The sequence below is a fragment of the Orbicella franksi genome, chromosome 3 (assembly GCF_964199315.1).
Source record: "Orbicella franksi chromosome 3, jaOrbFran1.1, whole genome shotgun sequence".
Classification (NCBI taxonomy): domain Eukaryota; kingdom Metazoa; phylum Cnidaria; class Anthozoa; order Scleractinia; family Merulinidae; genus Orbicella; species Orbicella franksi.
In genome coordinates this window covers 19,420,001-19,438,435 of record NC_138147.1, presented here as the reverse complement: position 1 = coordinate 19,438,435, position 18,435 = coordinate 19,420,001, and the positions used below count along the sequence as shown (strand labels likewise).

Here is an 18,435-nt window from a genome sequence, read left to right as displayed (position 1 = left end):
AGATGACAGAATACCCTTGTGAAACAACACAAAGGTATATGAGGTTTGAGAAAATTTCTCGACATCATGAATAAATTGTGGCCAGATTAATTTGATACACTTTCCTCATTTGAATAATAGTAATAGTAATAATAATAATGACAATAATAATAATAATAATAATAATAATAATAATAATAATAATAACAACAACAAAAGCAGTAACTGGAAATCACCTGGAAAGGATAAAGTTTCTAATTTCTGGCTCAAAAATCTTGTCAGCTTACACGAAGACCTAGCAAAAGCTTATACAAAGGTTATTGAACACTCCGAAGAAACACCAGAATGGCTTACTGAAGGTATTACATATCTACTACCAAAAACAGAAAAAACAAAAAACCCAAAGAACTATAGACCGATTACTTGTCTTCCCACGATGTATAAGATTCTGACATCCATCATAGCAGAACGAACATACACTTTCTTGAATGAACACCGGCTCCTACCATCAGAACAGAAAGGCTGTAAGAGAGGGAGCTACGGATGCAAAGACCAACTCCTGATAAACAAGATGATCCTGGAGGACTGTAAGACCAAGAAAAAGAACCTATCCACAGCCTGGATAGACTATAAGAAAGCATTTGATAGTGTACCTCACACGGGGATAATAAAGTGCATGGAAATCTATAAGATCTGCCCTGTGACTGTCAACTTTATCGCAGAAAGCATGAAATGTTGGAAGACAACGTTACACCTCAACCACGCTGAAGGGTCAATAACATCGAGGCCTATCAATATCAAAAGTGGAATCTTTCAAGGAGACTCTCTCTCTCCACTCCTGTTCTGTCTTGCCCTTGCTCCACTGAGCTCATTACTAAAGGCAACCACTTATGGGTATGAAGCCCAGGGTAGAACAATCAGTCACCTCTTTTATATGGACGACCTAAAAACATATGCAAAAAGCGACAGCCAGCAAACCGGCCTACTCAATATTGTAAAGACATTCAGCAATGATATCAAGATGGAATTCGGGCTGGACAAATGCGTTAAAGCCACATTCAAAAGAGGAAAGCTGACAGAAACTTCCGATTTACAACTTGACATTGACACCTGTATCAAGGAACTAGACCAAGAGAACACATCTAAATACCTTGGCGTGGTTGAAGGTGATGGTATACAGCATGCCAAGATGAAAGAAAGAGTGAGGAAGGAATACTACCGCAGAGTAAGGATGGTCTTAAAAACGGAGCTCAATGCTGCCAATAAATTTGAGGCAATCAACACCTTAGCTATCCCAGTGGTGACCTACAGTTTTATTATAATCGACTGGAAGATGAGTGAAGTCAAGAGGTTAGACACAAAAACAAGAAAACTACTCACCCTATCAAAAATGCATCACACAAAAGCAGATGTAGACAGACTCTACCTCCCAAGAAATGCTGGTGGTAGGGGTCTTATCCAATTAGAAGCCTCCTACAAAACAACCACGATAGGGCTCGATACATACCTAAAGAACACTGATGATGCCCTAATCGAACTAGTGCAAGAACATGATGGCAGAAAGAAATTGTACTCTATACAAAGGCAAGCAGAACAATTCAAACAAGAACTAGACCTAACAATACCAGATAAACAAGCAGAAGAAACAACCACCAAATATGCAAAGAGAACCACACAAATGGCACGAAATAAGACCCAAGAAAAATTAACAAAGCAGTGGGAGGACAAAGCCCTACATGGAAGATAGCCAAAGAGAATAAAGGAAGCAGATGTTGACCACCACAAAACCAACCAGTGGCTCAAAAGCAGTGGACTGAAGGCAGAAACGGAAGGATTCATAATCGCAGCCCAAGACCAAAACCTAGCTACCAGATCATACCACGCCAGCATTATCAAAGACGGTACTAGCCCCCTATGCAGGATGTGTAACAAATACGACGAAACAATTGACCATATCGTGTCTGGGTGTCCTGAACTTGCGAAAACAGCCGATATACCCACAGACACGATAAAGCAGCCGCGTATATACATTGGAAAGTCTGTCACAACTATAATATAAAGACATCAGAAAAGTGGTATGACCATGAGCCGCAAACAGTTACAGAAAACGAGGATGTCACGATATTATGGGACATGCCAATACACACAGACAGGAAAATAACAGTCAACAGACCCGATATAGTGATTAAAGATCACAAAATGAAAACCTGTAAATTTATTGACATGGCAGTACCATCAGACAGAAACACATCCGAGAAAGTCAGTAAAAAACTATCCAAATATAAGGACTTGGAAATCGAAACAAGCCGAATGTGGGGCATGAGAACGGAAACGATACCAGTTATCATTGGAGCACTTGGAGCTATCAAAAAGGGACTAGAAACTTATCTTGGAAGAATTCCTGGCCAATTAAGCATCAGTGAACTACAAAAGATAACCGTGCTAGGTACAGCACACATTTTGAGGAGGGTGCTATCAAGCTAAAAACTGGCTATTCCCTAGTGCTCCAGGACCATGGTTTGGTCTCGGCCCTAAGGACTCTAAGCAAACATTATGTGAGGACGATAATAATAATAATAATAATAATAATAATAGTAATAATGATAATAATAATAATATTTATATACTGCTACACGTATATTCAAAAGTTCTAAAGCGCCTTACAATAAAAAGGAAAACACAAAATATAGAAAACTAATTATTACCTACGATAAAAACGTGTCATTCAAAAAGATAAGTTTTTAGAGACGACTTAAAAGGCTAACACTGGAGCTACACTTGATGAAAATGGGGAGACTGTTCCATAGCTTTGGAGCACATACTGAGAAGGCGCGATCACCATAAGTTTTCAAGTTTGATGGAGGAAATTTTAGCTAAAAGTTAGACGCTGACATCAATGGCCTACTAGGGACATAGTTGTGAAGCAGGTTACAGACGTAACACGGAGCAAAGCTGTGGAGAGCCTTAGAAGTAATTAAAAGTAATTTCCAAACAATTCAATATTCAACAGGCATGCAATGAAGCTCCTTAAGTAATGGCGTAATGTGGTAAAACTTGTGACCACCTAAGATTAAGCGAGCTGCGCAATTCTATATATAATATAAGCTGTAATTTGTGGATATAGCAGCGAGGGAGACCATACAATAAAGAGGTACAATTATCTAGTCTGAACAAACGCATGAACTAAAATCTCCATATGCTTGGGAGATAAAAACTGTCTAATACGATAAATGTTACGAATGTGAAAATAACAGGACATGCAAATGTCGGTGACACGACGCTCAGAGTTCAGTATGTTATCAAGTATGAACCAATGCTCCAACGTTCCGAGTAAAAATTCCAGGAAGTCGAAAAAAAGCTCAATCTATCAGGTCAAAAAGCTGACTAGTAATGCGTCGAATCTTCTAAAATTTTTGGCAGAGATAGTTCAGTCATTGTTTTTAAGGTTTATGATTTTATATTTGTGGGATCTAGAAGACCTTAACATGAATGTAATATGAGTTTCATAAAATACCACTTAAACCCACATTTATGTCATACACGAGCGACCGTACTGCAATTTAAAAACGGTTGACTGGAACGAGTTGTACTTAAAAATGTATAAGCTGATGACTTACAAGGTTGTTGTTTGTAAAAGAGAGGAATGCTTTTGGATTATTTTTAAAAATACTCCAAAAGCGCTCAGTTACAAACCAGAAACGTTCATGTCATCTCTGGACAAGAGTCGTTTCCATTTCAAAGGAGCTGAAGTTGTAATTTTGTGTAAAATTTCTACCACGTTCATGAAAAAGATCCACAAGATCCCTTAAAAATGAAAGCGTAACTCAGGAAAGCTGTGTCTGAAGTCTCTTTTGTCAATTGATCAGACGATTTGAGACGGTACCGGTTTTTTAGTCCTTGTGGCCACATTTTCCGAATCAAGTTATTCGATTCTTACCGACATTCACTCTCATGTATATAAATAGCCAAGAGAAATATCTATTCTTACCTATCCCACTGATTGTGACTTGTCTTGTATCTCTGCTGCATTTCAACTAGCAGAATTTTTCGTGGTTCTTCATCGCTGTCGCTATTTTCAAATGTGTCGAGCCATAGCTCACAAGCATCATCACAGGCAACATAAAATGTGTAATTACCACTTTCTGGAACCTTGAGGAAGGAAAAAAAAAAAAAGAAAATTGAGGTTGTTTAACCGCTGGTAATTGGCTTGCAAGCACCCAACAGGTTATCGTTGCATGTTTTGTAAAATCAGGTTTACTGGCGACTGATGAAAATACGTTTGCATTATTGCATTTCCACACAAAAATTTCGTTAGAAAGAATTTCCTAAAGAAGTTTCTTACAGGGAGAAAACCATTTTACATCTAACATTCTATCAAGGTACATTTTATCAATGTAGGTCAAGAGAATTACCTGAAGATATGCTGTCAGACGCTGCCCGTAACTTGAGTGAAAATTATACGGAGCATCAAAGTTTTGAAGAATGTTCACAAGATCAGGGTTGCTTGGAAACCTCTTATCGTCCCGCAAACTTGCTATCGTTCCCAATCGTATTTTATACCAAAGTTCCTGGCGAACACCATGAACAGTTGTTTTCTTGTCTGCAAAAAGTAAGTGGAAATTGTTAAGAACCCTTGCTACATGACGACTAAATCACTTTCTCGTTCAGCTTTCCCTTCCATACATCTCTAGTAGCACGATTCTCACCTGTCGCAGTTATTAAAACTTCACAGAGGCTGAGAACTTCTGCTTCGTCAGCCAATATAGTTACGTTTGTTGCCAATATCGATGGTTCACACATCAGTAGTCTTCTTTTTTCCACTTTCCACTCGTAAACTTCGCAGTCCGCCTTTAATGCGGAGATCTCGTTGTTCCTCAAAATCACCTGAAGGTCTGACAATTCTGTCAGACAACAGTCTGGTCTATTAATGATCCAGATCTTGTAAACAAATGCTGCACTTTTCAGAGTTACACTCCACCAAACCCGCTGGCCCTTTGAAAAAAATTAAAATAGTATTTTCTTGGCTTTCAGCATAACATATTTTGGTATGTATGTACCATACTGTATAGTCTGCCCGTCTTCATATATTTTACTTACTGTTACTAAAAATTGATCTGCTACTGGAGTATCCAAAGCGTTAGTCTGGTAACAACTTAGAACGCGAGTGCTACTTTTGCAAGACATTGGCAGCATTTTTTCAAACTTTGAATATGCCGCCTACCCTGTGAAATGCTGTGAATGATTTGAGTTACGTACAGTTTTCCCTTTGATCGTGAAGCATGAAGCGATGTTGCCATCCACAACGTGGAATGATTTACCAATAGTTTCAGCCGGGGAAACGTGGCTTGTCGGTCGGCCGGATACATAGTTCCCTAAAATCGCAAAGATAGGAAAACCAATCATAAGGACCCTTTTGGGTATTTTCATCTCCTGTTTTGGAGCCGTCCTTCGTCATGTTACTGTTTGGGAATGAATCAAGCAGTATTTCGAGACCTAGCCATTCTGGCAAGCGTTATACCCCTCCTGACTTTGACGTCATTTTCTACGGTTTTTCTCTTCCTCCCCAGTTTGCATTTACATATATAACGTATTCTAGTATAACGACTTAAACCCAGGAGTATCAGTAGTTTGTATAGTGTGACCGTCTGGGTGAGGATGGTTCTTGAAAGAGCTGTTGTTTGTAAATTGCGTTTCGACAACAAAAGTGGAAGTCACGTCCAAAATCAACTGAAAAGCTTTTGTAAGTCAATGGTGCCATAATAAGCCATTTCCGAGTTGCTCTTACCTCTGTTTCAAAACGAGTCTTGGTCCACAACCTATCATATTAAAATAAGTTTTTCTTGCATGTTCATTGTCTTGCAAATCAAACTCATTTATACATGAAAGGTTGTGCACCAGGGCTTGTTTTGAAACAGAGGAAAAAAGCGTGGAAATGGCTTGTTCACGTCCGATTCTCTTGTATGTCATAATCTTTTAGTTCTTCACTTGATGAACCTCTTCATACATCACTGAGAATATTAGTCCTCTCTTGTTGACAGCAAGAAACGAGCTGAAGGACAAATGTGAACATGCTAATGAAATATTGTACCAAATCTGGTATTTCATAATACTAGGCTGTTTGCGTTGGCATATTAGCTCTCAGGTGGTCATCTTTTCTGTGAAGTGAATTTACTAATCATGCAGAAAATCAATAAAAGGCGAATCTTTATTTGCCGAGGGGTTTATGTCACAATACAACCATGCAATAACGCTGACCATGCAAAAGCACTTACTCTCGTGCGTTTCACACATGTAGCCTAGCGTGTAAGAGCAAGATGTCTGCAAAAGCTTCCATTCCAAAGAGCCCCTAACTAGAGCACCACACTCTCCACTCCAAAGAGCATGAGGATATCCACTGTGCCAAATGTTGGTTGAGATTATCTTTCCCCCTAACCACTGCCAGGTGCCGAACTTTCGAATTCCTATAAACGCTTGTACGTTAACATCCGGGAATAGATTATCTATCACAGTGAGATAGCTGGCGATGATTTGCCTTTTAATCTCAGAATCAACAATGGCTAAGTCGCCCCCCTGTTGTAAGCAACGTTCACGGGCTGTGTCCCAGGTGACGTAAGTATGATTTCCAGATATTCTAAAACATATTCCATCCGCTTCGAACCAGCCATCTTCACAAGATCCTTGGACAAAATGACATTTGAAAAAAATATAAACACTCAATGGTCGCCGAAATTGAAATAAAAGCTGCTATTCTTTAACAATCAGCACTGAACGAAAAACAAAACAACAACAACAACAACACAATTTCAACACTAAACCATTCGAAGCGCTTGTTGTTAAAAGCTGTTTGATGGAAGTTGTAACCAGTTTCTATAACTTGCAACTAACTGCTAATCTGTTAATCTATTACTAATAATTACTTGTACACGTATTTTTATCACGCAGAACTACATGACGCAGTTTTCCAGAATCATAAATATGATGCGCAACAAACTACAAGTAATTCCAAAGACGTTTCCAAACAATGTCTTGGACGAGACATATATTCTAAGTGGCAATAATCAACTTTCTTACTTGAAACGTGTTTTTGCCTCTGGCAGATGTATGCTTCCTTTGTTAAACAGTCTCCATCATTAATTCGCCAGCCTTTCCCTTTCCAATAATCATTCCATTTTTCTCCTAAAATCAGATCGCCGCACCAACCATCTCCTGAAGGCTCGTACGGACCCCACAGGGAGAAGTACTTGTTGAAAGGGAAAGACTCATTTTTAACTGTGATCCATTGCCCATTATTGGTATGCGCAGCATAAGCACCAGTATAAAAGTAACTCCATTGGTCTAAATAATCGTCAGTAAATTTAGTTATTTTGTGAGGCTCCAATCCACTTTTTATCACAGCAAGACGTCCCCCACGGGTCCAGCAATCGAGTCTAGCGTCGCCCCAATTTTTCTTACGAAGTAAGTGTACCTGGAAACAAGTTTCGTCAAATCTTCGCCATCCTGGAGGACAGGAGTCAGCTACTGCAATGTTTAAAATAGGTATAAGTAACGTGAATATGGATACGCGACCCGGGTAAACGGTTGATACAATTAACCTTAGCTGCAGAGAGGAGAGGAAAATATTCTTATGCTTTTGATATCTCTCTAGTTGTTAATGGTGGAAACCTGTCGAAAAGACATTTCTGTACATTTGCCCATGTTTATGATTGTTTCCTAGGCTTGCTCGACAACTATCGCATAGTGACACGTAGAATCAAAAAATTCTCTCAGTAATTCTTCTGGTATCCAGAATTCTTGTTATTTCACATTTCTCAATTACTGGAATAAACCGTATTTTCCTAGGCGTTCGCTCATGTAACCAAAAGTGGATACTTCAGAGCATATTTCGCGCACTTTGTCATCATTCTACGGTATTTGTTGGTATTCTTTGAAATGAAGTTGTGATGTAACATGGCGCTTTTCACTTTTTACTCACCTAGCAGTGAAACGTTGGCGAAGAAATGCTCTTCAGTCTGCTGATCACAGCAGGCTTGGTAGTCATCCAAAGCGATCCCAGCAGAAAGCCTCGAGCCTCGGTTAATAAGCAGCACCTTTCTGTAGCCTTCTTGGTACGATGTTGTTGAAGAATAAAGGAAGTCTAGAGGGAAACACTGAAGATCATTCAATGAGAGCTGCACAGTGACACTTTTACGACAAAAGACTGAATCCGTTGGGTAAACAAAGTATATTACGTCTGTTGAGCTGTTTCTAGTTTGAAGAGCTTGTAACGTGAACTGATAAATCCAACCACTATGAACAGGAGTTCGGTCCAGTTTGAAATCCACAGGATCTGTCTTCATGAAGGCATGCAGCGTTTGGATGACTATACCACAAATAAAAAATGAGCTATGGTTTAGTGATCTCTTCAAGTGGATCAAGGATCAAGGATCAAGTGTGGTTCATGCCGAGATATTTTTGCGATATGAAATATACCTCGTGTAGTCTGATCGTCTGAGTGAGGTTGTTCTGAAAATAGCTGTTCTTGGTGCATGACGTATCGACAACATTAACGGTTTTAAAATTCTGACGATAACTTTTAAAAAACATTTATAAAAGCTTATAACAGCAACTTAAGGTAAAAACATTTAAAAGCATTGTTGCTATAAAAGCGTCCTGTTACGTGTCTAAACAACAGATACACCTAAATATTCCCTGACACTTTTCTGAAAGTTTCAGAATGTTTCACGACTGTAGCTTGAATGTTATTCAAATAATATAAGAAAAGAGTAACATCACTTAAAGTCCTCCAGCTTCTTCCCCTCCCCACCATTTGGCTAAATAGAGTTAAAGTACGCGAGGAGAAAATAAAAATAATGATTATTAAAAAAAAACACTAGGATAGAAAATATGGAAAATATGGAGCTGCCAGCACATGCAATGTACCTATCTGCATGCGCATCTCCAATTTACTGTGTGTTGAAAGTTGAAACTTTTAGACCCCTGAAATTTAATTGTCCTAGCGAACAATGAACTGCTCTATCCATAATTTATGCAGCTATAGAGTCATCCCTTAAGTTCTAATCCAATTCCACTTGCACATCAGAGGCCGCTGCGCCCCTGAGAACACAATTTTTGCTATATTTCTTTTCAAACAAAGAAATTAAGGTCTTTACTCACCTAGCCTTTGACATATGCCCTTTGTCAATTTAATGTTGTCGATGGCAATATCGCTTGAATAGGAAAGTCCTCTTACACCTTCAATGACAATCTTAAAATGGAAATAACGTAATCATTTTCAAAACTGATAACTATGCTCGAGAACTTGACTTAACCGTCCTACAGCACAGTAAAGAAACCTCTTTAAGATTAAAATTGATACTGTAGTCTCTCGCTGCAGGGCATCTAGCTAACGTTACTATTTTTTTGTTTACAATGTTATCGTTTTGTTTTGTTTTTTCAAGGTGTCATTTATACAACAGAAACGTTCTACGCATATCTCTTTCACGTTGCCGGTCAGGGGTTAGGGTCTGGTTGTTTCTTAAACAGTTTATTAGAAATAATTCCCTCCTACTTGTTCCACCCTATCGTTTCTTAATGTTTCGATGTTTCAAAAATTACTGGGTAAAAGTCCCCATGTCAGTGGCTTTACATGACTTAGCCTTTAACTTCAAGGAACAGCTGATAGTTTCATTCAAGGTGTGATATACAATAATCTTAGTAATGTTGCATTTGATGGCTGTTCCAGTGCAGTATAGTACTTTTCGCCATTGCTATGTTCAGAAATGAAATGACACCGTTAAAACTAATAAGAAAATACCCTGTAAAAAGCTGTTACTCCATAACGCCAGAGAAGCACTGGCGAAATATTAATGATGGAGCGTGCGAGCAATAAAAAAAATAAAAATAAGCAAGCGATTTTTATTTCTTTTTTTTTCCAGTATTTTTTACAAAGGAAAGCATTTTCTCTCTGTTTCCAACGATTTATAGGAGCATTCGTTAAAGTCTGGGAGGACTCGCGGAAAAACCGTGGAAGCGCTCGCCTGTGGCTCGTGTAACCACTGCATTTCTTGACGTGAACAAGGAAAATCATTTCTTTTTTTTCAAATTAATAATTTCACTTCAGCTGATGCAGCCTTAGCTAATCGATCACCTGGTAATCAACGGATGAGTTAAAGAATACTGCAGCCTCCAACCATTGGTCGGGATGATTTCCCGTTTTGATCCACTCGACTGTTTCACTGCTGTTGATCTTCGTGTAGATTATCAAGCTTCCCATGTGGGTGCCATACATATGATACATCATTGAAAAACACCTTGGACCTTGCATTACTGCACTAATAAGCCTAACGTTGTCGCCATGTTGACGACCTGTGGCTTCCATATAAGCATACTTTCCATTGCCTATGGAAAAAAAAGATGATATTTTTCTCTGCTTACAAGAATTGTTATAATCGCTTCATCATTAACTAAAGATCACACAAGGTGATAAGGATACCAATAGTTCGTATAGCATCAGCTTAAACTATGGAATCCTACAAGGTTTAATACCTTTAAAATGATAATTTACACTTTATACTATTCAGTCTATTCAGTAGACTTTAATTAAACGTGCCCACGAAAATTACAGAGAATATATGCAACTCGTGTGAGATGGAGATTACCGGAATATATAATTATTATACCATTATAACTGTGTAAACTCAGTGCAGTGAAAAGAACACAAGTTATATTTGAAAAGTTTTATTTTAAAAGCACTTGTTAACGACGTCTGAATATTTTTACGTGCATTTAACTGTCCTAGTTGAAATATGACTGTGAGGAATATCTTACTATCATACGTTACGTCATACCAGTGATCGAGTTTTCATAACTGCTGAGAGGTTACCTGACACATCCGATTGAGGTCCTGTAGTTACGCTTGGCGTGCTCCCTGACCATATGACCCAGGTAAACTTCGCTCTTGTCGATTTGTCATTTTCCCAGCCACAGAAAGTTGAATTATCAAAGTCGCAGTCTGAAACGATAGAAAAAAAGACTTTTTCCTATATTCCTCTTCTAAACGTGAATTACGTTATTGTACTCGCTGCGGTCGTACGACCATATCTGACTACCTACGGCAGCAAAAACAACAACAATAATAGTTAGCAAATCGAATACGAATACCAGGAAACAGGTTGACCAATTCTTTGTTCATTAAATTAAACGTAATGACAAATAAATGACCAACTGAAACTAAATGATAGTGCTCAACGTTGCTCCTAAATAAGGGAGTCTTTTCTCCTTTTCCCAAGATTCTGATGTAGCGACCCGAATTGATCAGTACTGAAAATGTTTCGCAGCGTCCTCGATAGTCAGGTCTCTGAATCATCTCTCCGTCAATCTAACTGAGGCACATTCCCTGTGATAGGATGATTCTATGGAAGCTGCCAAACAGGACAAACGTCGATTGGAGAGAAAATGGAAAAAATCCAAACTTGAGATTGAACATCATTTGTACAGTGCTCAATGCCACACTCATCAACTACTACTAACAAACGCAGAGACCTATTACTACCAGCAGAGGTTATATGTTCGCGATGACAAAGAACTGTTTCGGTTAATCGACAAATATTCCAGTCCTTACTTAAATAGATAGTTTGCAGAGCCTACCCAGTATATTTAAATTCTTTTCTCCGGCAAACCGATGATCTGTGAGAGCTACTCGACACTTGACTGCGTTGAAGTACAAACTAACCCAAATATGTTCACTCTTGAAATCAGCGGCGGGACACTTTCTGAATTTAAACCTGTTACAGCAAATCAAGTCAATGCTGTTGTTTCAATGTCACTTGCCAGGTCATGCGGTCTCGCTTCTATTACGACGCAGCACTGAAACGTTGTCTGGACGATTTCCTGTATAACCTTTCACCTCTCATTAGTATTTTAATCCTTCCTTCTCGATGATCTCGTTTCTTTCACTCTGAGACTTGTAAGTCACACCTATTCTTAAGAAAGCAACTGTACGGGCCCAATCGAATTGACGAAGACACCGCTCCATTTTACTCTGAAGATTTTTTATATTTGAGCAAAATTACTACTTCAACTTTAAAGCTCTCCTACAGCCGACGTTTTGAACTCAACAACCAATTCACATCTCAAATAGAATTTGATTAACGTTCTAAAGTCTCCTGGGACGCCTGCACTGACGCCCGTAACGTGAAATGTATGGCACGTCGGCTTGTACAGCAACCCTCCATTCTGATGTTCTGCATAGTTACCTATCGCTCAAGCTCCAACCTTCCATTTCTTTATTTCTAAAGTTTCCGAAAGGACGATTCTCGCCTAGTCTGCATCGCAAATCTTCCCTTACGAAGAGCTTTTTCAGCATTCTGACCGCGCGCAAATTGGAGCGAGAGCAAAATATTCGAACTTTTCTCTCATTCTGTTAAGGTAAGGGCAATCATTACGATGTTCACGTCGGCCACACTTTATTATTTTGCTTGCTAAGCTATACCACTGGCAATCCATCCTGTTGTTCATTCAAGGTGACGAAATCTTTTCTGATATCTTCGTATTTGCTTTTGACACTCTCCCATTCGAAACCTTAGTAATCCTTTTGAGAAGAATATGCACGGACAACTCCTAGCAGAAGTTCAATTTGTCGTTGTCCGACTCAAATTTGCTCAGTGGCATTAAGATTGACTCTAGTCTTCTTGTTTGGCGACATTTTGTTTCACCTTGTCGGAAGAGACAACAAACTGCTTGGTAACCATCCCTTCATGAATGTTGCCGGAGTTACCGTTGTGTGTAAACGGTTAGGAATCCGAATACCCATTCAGTGAAAACGCCTACGAATCCGAGTACTCTAAAATTGATGAATCCGGAAACATTTACGAGTATAATCTTTTTCAATCTAATTTTAGCGCTTGGTCAAACTGCGAGGCTATTTTAAGGAAAGACACCAGATTGGCCAATTCAATTGACGTAATAACCCTGACGGTTCAATTTTAACAGTTAATCAAACATGCAAAAACTTGCACCTGGATCTTTGGAGCGCAGTTCATAAGGACAGATGGAGAAAAATTCTAACTGTCTGGCACTTTAAAAGAGCTTTCCAAAGATATCTTATTCGCTTTAGGCCGTTCAGTACTTTTTGAGAAACGACTTTAGAGTGGGTTAGAATGGAATTCTTGTCAACAACTATAGCGCTTAATGTGAATCAGTCATGCAGAGAAATGACAAGATTAATAATTACCCAGGCAGTGAGGCCCGGGTTTAAATTTCGGCTCCGTTTTTTAAGCGATGACGAATTGTGTGACGTCATCGCTTTATGCTGGCATACATGCATTCCTTTGGATAGTGATTTCGCATAGTTTGTCGCGCTCATGTCCGTGCGCTTATGTCGCGCGCGAATTATCCCCCTGTGGAAGCGAAACGCACTCTGGGAGTTCCTTTGCTGCTTTCCTTTGCTGTTTGTAGGTTCAGCGGAGTGCTTTCAATTGTAGCTTTTAAAAGAAGCTTTAGGGGGGATTTTGGTTTAAACAGTATCGGATAAATTTGCGTTCACGGGCAAACTCATAATAAGAACATATCCTCAATACATACAAGTTTAGATAGACAAGCTAAGTCGCACAGGCGATAGGTGAAGGCTTTGCGGCTTTCCTTTGCTGTTTGTAGGATCAGCAGACTGCTTTTAATCGATATGACAAGTATACAGTTAAAACAACAAATTAATTTCCGGTGAGGTAATTAGTGTTGCCAAATATTTTTAAAGATAATAAGGTGTCGATTTCAGAGAGAGTAACATTCCTTCTGCGGGTTTCCTTTACGGCTTTCCTTTGCTGTTTGTAGGATCAGTGGAGTGCTTTTAATTTCAGCTTTTAAACGAAGATTTGGGGGTTGATTTTGGTTTATACAGTGTCGGATAAAGTTGCGCTCACTGGCAAACTCGTAATAAGAACATATTGTCCATACATACAAATTTAGATAGGCAAGCAAGTCGCACACGCGATACCTGAAGCCGTCTACATAACATTTACGGATTGGTAGCGCAGTTGTACTTTTGCCAGTCTTGAAGTGAATTGAATGAGCATTGTATGAGCACTGAAATATACAGTTTACAGTGGTGATAATGAAGTCAGGGTATGATTCATTTGCAGTTTTCAGTTTTTATGGAGTTTTGGAAATGTGCTGTTTTATATTTTCCGTCAACGAAAGAGTGGTTGTGATTAAACAATCGATAATCATTTTGTCAGGGTAAAGACAATACGAATGTTCATTGATGACAAGTATACGGTTAACAACAAATTAATTTTCTGTGAGGTAATTAGCGTTGCCAAATATCTTTAAAGATAATAAGGTGTGGATTTCAGAGAAAGAAACTTGTACTTTGCGGATTTCCATGGCCGTTTGTAGGATCAGCGGAGTGCTTTTAATTTCAGCTTTTAAACGAAGATTTGGGGGTGGATTTTGGTTTACACAGTGTCGGATAAATTTGCGCTCATGGGCAAACTCATGATAACATATCTTCGATACATACAGTTTTAGATAGACAAGCGGGTCGCACAGGCGATATGACAAGTCAAGAGAAGATGATTTTCTCTTGGACTAGTATATGGTTAAAACAACAAATTAATTTCCGGTGAGGTAATTAGCTTTGCCAAATATCTTTAAAGATAATAAGATGTTGATTTCAGAGAGAGGAACTTTTCAGCGGAGTGCTTTTTATTTGTGTTGGTACATTTCGCTGACCCCTAGCACATGGACTAACAAGATGGACCTGGTACATGAACTACTTGAATGAACCACCAATAGACTACCCTAAATGTAAACCCCTACAGTTTCTAACCCAAAAGTTTAAGAATCAGTTTGTCTGCTCATGTGCCAATCTTCTAGGTACAATTTTTAAACGTCATCGCTTCTGCATGCATTTTTTCCCTCGTTCAGTCACAAATCGCCGTCTGGTCTTTAAAGCGCATGCGTCACCTGTACACGCGTACAGCACATGGAATTTACAGAAGTTGTCATCGTGAAAAGTTAGCACGGATTCCATGATTTCTAAGGCGATGAAATCATATACAGACGAACACACCGTTCGAGGTAACCAACACTAAAGGACATTAAGCGTTTTCGGAACGGGTCGGTCTGCAAGCCTTACGAGAGATCAATTTACCAGCGAACATTTTGAGTGAATTTATCAAGAATCATGTTGTACCAAAGGAGCCGTCAACCGAGGCTGTCAACTCCGGCTTCAACTTGATAAAGAGCATCTTCAAAAGCGTCATCGTATTTTTAGACGTGATCGTGAACCAAGTAGAATCCCAGCACGAACTCAAGAACGTCTGAGCAACAAGAGCAGAAAGGTCAGAGAATTTGTTTACGAATGTATCTCTTCGAGTGCACCGAAGTGAAACGCTCTGAGAAACTTCGTTAAGTATAACAAAGAGAAAATCTCGAACTAATCGATATTTTCTCGTAATTTTCTTGTAACGGAGTTATGTGTCTTTACAAGAGTGATATGTAGCGGATTAGTGTAAATTTAAGCTGAATGTACGTGTATGTTGACCTTAGGAAAACAATACATGGCTTACACTGTCACGCAATCCTGACGCAATAAAAACAATATTCGAAAACCATTTAGTGGATTAAATCAAGAAATTGTGATGTTATAGGAGATTAATAAAGATGACACTTCTCTGATTTTTAAGTGTGTGCGTTTTCCCAAGCTCAGATATTCGTCGAATATTTTGCACAAATTTACAGAGACCAGTATGGAGCCGCCATGTTGGGTTTACATATATTCACATATTATGTGAATGTTTAAATATATAGACTGAAGCTATTTTATGTAAATGTTGGAATATGTGATAATTTAATTTCTCTTATATACCGAACGAAAATCTCGCCGATGATCAGCGGCGAGGTAATTCTGTCTGTGTGAGAAAGAAACCAAAATCTCGCTGATGATCAGCGGCGAGGTAGTTCTGTCTGTATAATGAAGAAACCAAAATCTCGCCGATGATCAGCGGCGAGGTAATTCTGTCTGTATAATGAAGAAACCAAAATCTCGCCGATGATCAGCGGCGAGGTAGTTCTGTCTGTATAATAACGGAACCAAAATCTCGCTGATGCTCAGCGGCGAGGTAGTTCTGTCTGTATAATAAAGGAACCAAAATCTCGCCGATGTTCAGCGGCGAGGTAGTTCTGTCTGTATAATAAAAGAACCAAAATCTCGTCGATGTTCAGCGGCGAGGTAGTTCTGTCTGTATAATAAAGGAACCAAAATCTCGCCGATGTTCAGCGGCGAGGTAGTTCTGTCTGTATAATAAAGGAACCAAAATCTTGCCGATGATCAGCGGCGAGGTAATTCTGTCTGCATAATAAAGCAACCAAAATCTCGCCGATGACCAGCGGCGAGGAAATTCTGTCTGCATAATAAAGGAACCAAAATCTCGCCGATGTTCAGCGGCGAGGTAATTCTGTCCGTATAATAAAGGAACCAAAATCTCGCCGATGTTGAGCGGCGAGGTACTTCTCTCTGAATTCTCTCTGTATAATGAGGGGGTGGGGGGGGGGGGGTAAGGGGGGGTATTGTCACGAAGTCACTATAGTAAATTTTCGATTTCACGCGGAATCACGAAACAAAAAATTCACCTTTCACGATTCTCGAGCATGTGCACGAAACCGTAATCAAAATTTGTACAAAAAGTGCATTCTTTAACTTTACCAATAATTTGCCGCTGTTGGAAAGGTGATATTTGAAATCTTGATTTGTTGGTTTTACTTTAAGAGACCTCTTAAGAGAAATATCGGACTTGGACAGCTCTTCCACTGTGAGTTGTTACGGCTCTTAAGAAGGTCAGAGTATCGTCGTCGTTGTCACTTTCCACGGCATCGTCAGGCCCACTGTCTGTGTCATACTGCACATCATCTTCTGGGACTTCGGGAGCTTCAGACACTTCAGGATGAGCGAAGGTGACTCCTTGCCCTTGCTCTTCTTGTTCGTCGACGATTGGTGGAACAGCTGGCTAATACTGTGCAGGAGGTTCAAGGTGGATCTTGTCCTTTGGGTAAGCAGAATCTGCTGGACGATACATATTCAAAGGCAAAGTGTCAGCCTTGAACTACGTTGTTTCTTGCCTCACAGCCGTTCTCTGTTTAACGCACTTGCCATGCTGAACAGCCCATTAACTCTCATGATCTGCTCTTGGGTAGAATTTAAGTGCCGTGTGTTGCCAAGATGTGAAAGTTTGGAAATGTCTTTCAGTAGAATTGAACTGTCTGGAATTGGATAGTAGGATGTTGGGTGAGTGAAATAATAGGCTGCCCAGAATTACCTCGCCGCTGAACATCGGCGAGATTTTGGTTCCTTTATTATACAGACAGAACTACCTCGCCGCTGAACATCGGCGAGATTTTGGTTCTTTAATTATACAGACAGAATTACCTCGCCGCTGAACATCGGCGAGATTTTGGTTCCTTCATTATACGGACAGAATTACCTCGCCGCTGATCATCGGCGAGATTTTGGTTGCTTTATTATGCAGACAGAATTTCCTCGCCGCTGAGCATCGGCGAGATTTTGGTTCCTTTATTATACAGACAGAACTACCTCGCCGCTGAACATCGGCGAGATTTTGGTTCCTTTATTATACAGACAGAACTACCTCGTCGCTGAACATCGGCGAGATTTTGGTTGCTTCAGTATTATGCAGACAGAATTACCTCGCCGCTGATCATCGGCGAGATTTTGGTTGCTTCATTATACAGACAGAATTACCTCGCCGCTGAGCATCGGCGAGATTTTGGTTGCTTTATTATACAGACAGAACTACCTCGCCGCGGAACATCGACGAGATTTTGGTTCCTTTATTATACAGACAGAACTACCTCGCCGCGGAACATCGACGAGATTTTGGTTCCTTTATTATATATACAGACAGAATTACCTCGCCTCTGAACATCGGCGAGATTTTGGTTCCTTTACTATACAGACAGAATTACCTCGCCGCTGATCATCGGCGAGATTTTGGTTCCTATATTATACAGACGGAACTATACCTCGCTGCTGAACATCGGCGGGATTTTGGTTGCTTTGTTATACAGACAGAATTACCTCGGCGAGATTTTGGTTCCTTTATTATACAGACAGAATTACCTCGCCGCTGAGCATCGGCGAGGAAGAGGTTCTATATGTGTTAATTTTTTATTGCATATGAAAGTAGTATTCGTATATTGAGAACATGGCATAATTTTTGCCGTTCTGTATATTGAAAGAATCACATAATATGTGTTTGTCTGAACGCCGCGCCATGTTGGTGTACCTACGCGGTACGCCAACATTGCGGCCGGAAAATAGTGTAAACATCTGGAGCTTACTTTGGCTATCTAGGCGACTGATCATCCTTACTGAACAAACAAGCATTTACATAAGCACTTTTCCAAGTACTTTAACTTCTGAATGGGCTAAAAATCACGAGATTCGTAGGTCTATGTCACGCA

General features: G+C 39.6%; 1 protein-coding gene across 1 annotated transcript in view; it reads right to left on the bottom strand.

Moving 5' to 3' along the window:
* LOC145482647 (uncharacterized) overlaps positions 1–18,435 on the bottom strand; it is a 77,192-nt gene that overhangs the window by 51,992 nt on the left and 6,765 nt on the right. Inside the window, exons 2-11 of the mRNA XM_081461256.1 lie at positions 10,841–10,969; positions 10,106–10,356; positions 9,133–9,223; positions 7,952–8,338; positions 7,051–7,497; positions 6,252–6,656; positions 5,236–5,351; positions 4,686–4,971; positions 4,392–4,579; positions 3,968–4,128 (exon numbers count right to left, since the gene is read on the bottom strand). Coding sequence (XP_081317382.1) covers positions 3,968–4,128; positions 4,392–4,579; positions 4,686–4,971; positions 5,236–5,351; positions 6,252–6,656; positions 7,051–7,497; positions 7,952–8,338; positions 9,133–9,223; positions 10,106–10,356; positions 10,841–10,969 — 2,461 coding nt within the window. The remainder of the gene's footprint in view (positions 1–3,967; positions 4,129–4,391; positions 4,580–4,685; positions 4,972–5,235; positions 5,352–6,251; positions 6,657–7,050; positions 7,498–7,951; positions 8,339–9,132; positions 9,224–10,105; positions 10,357–10,840; positions 10,970–18,435) is intronic.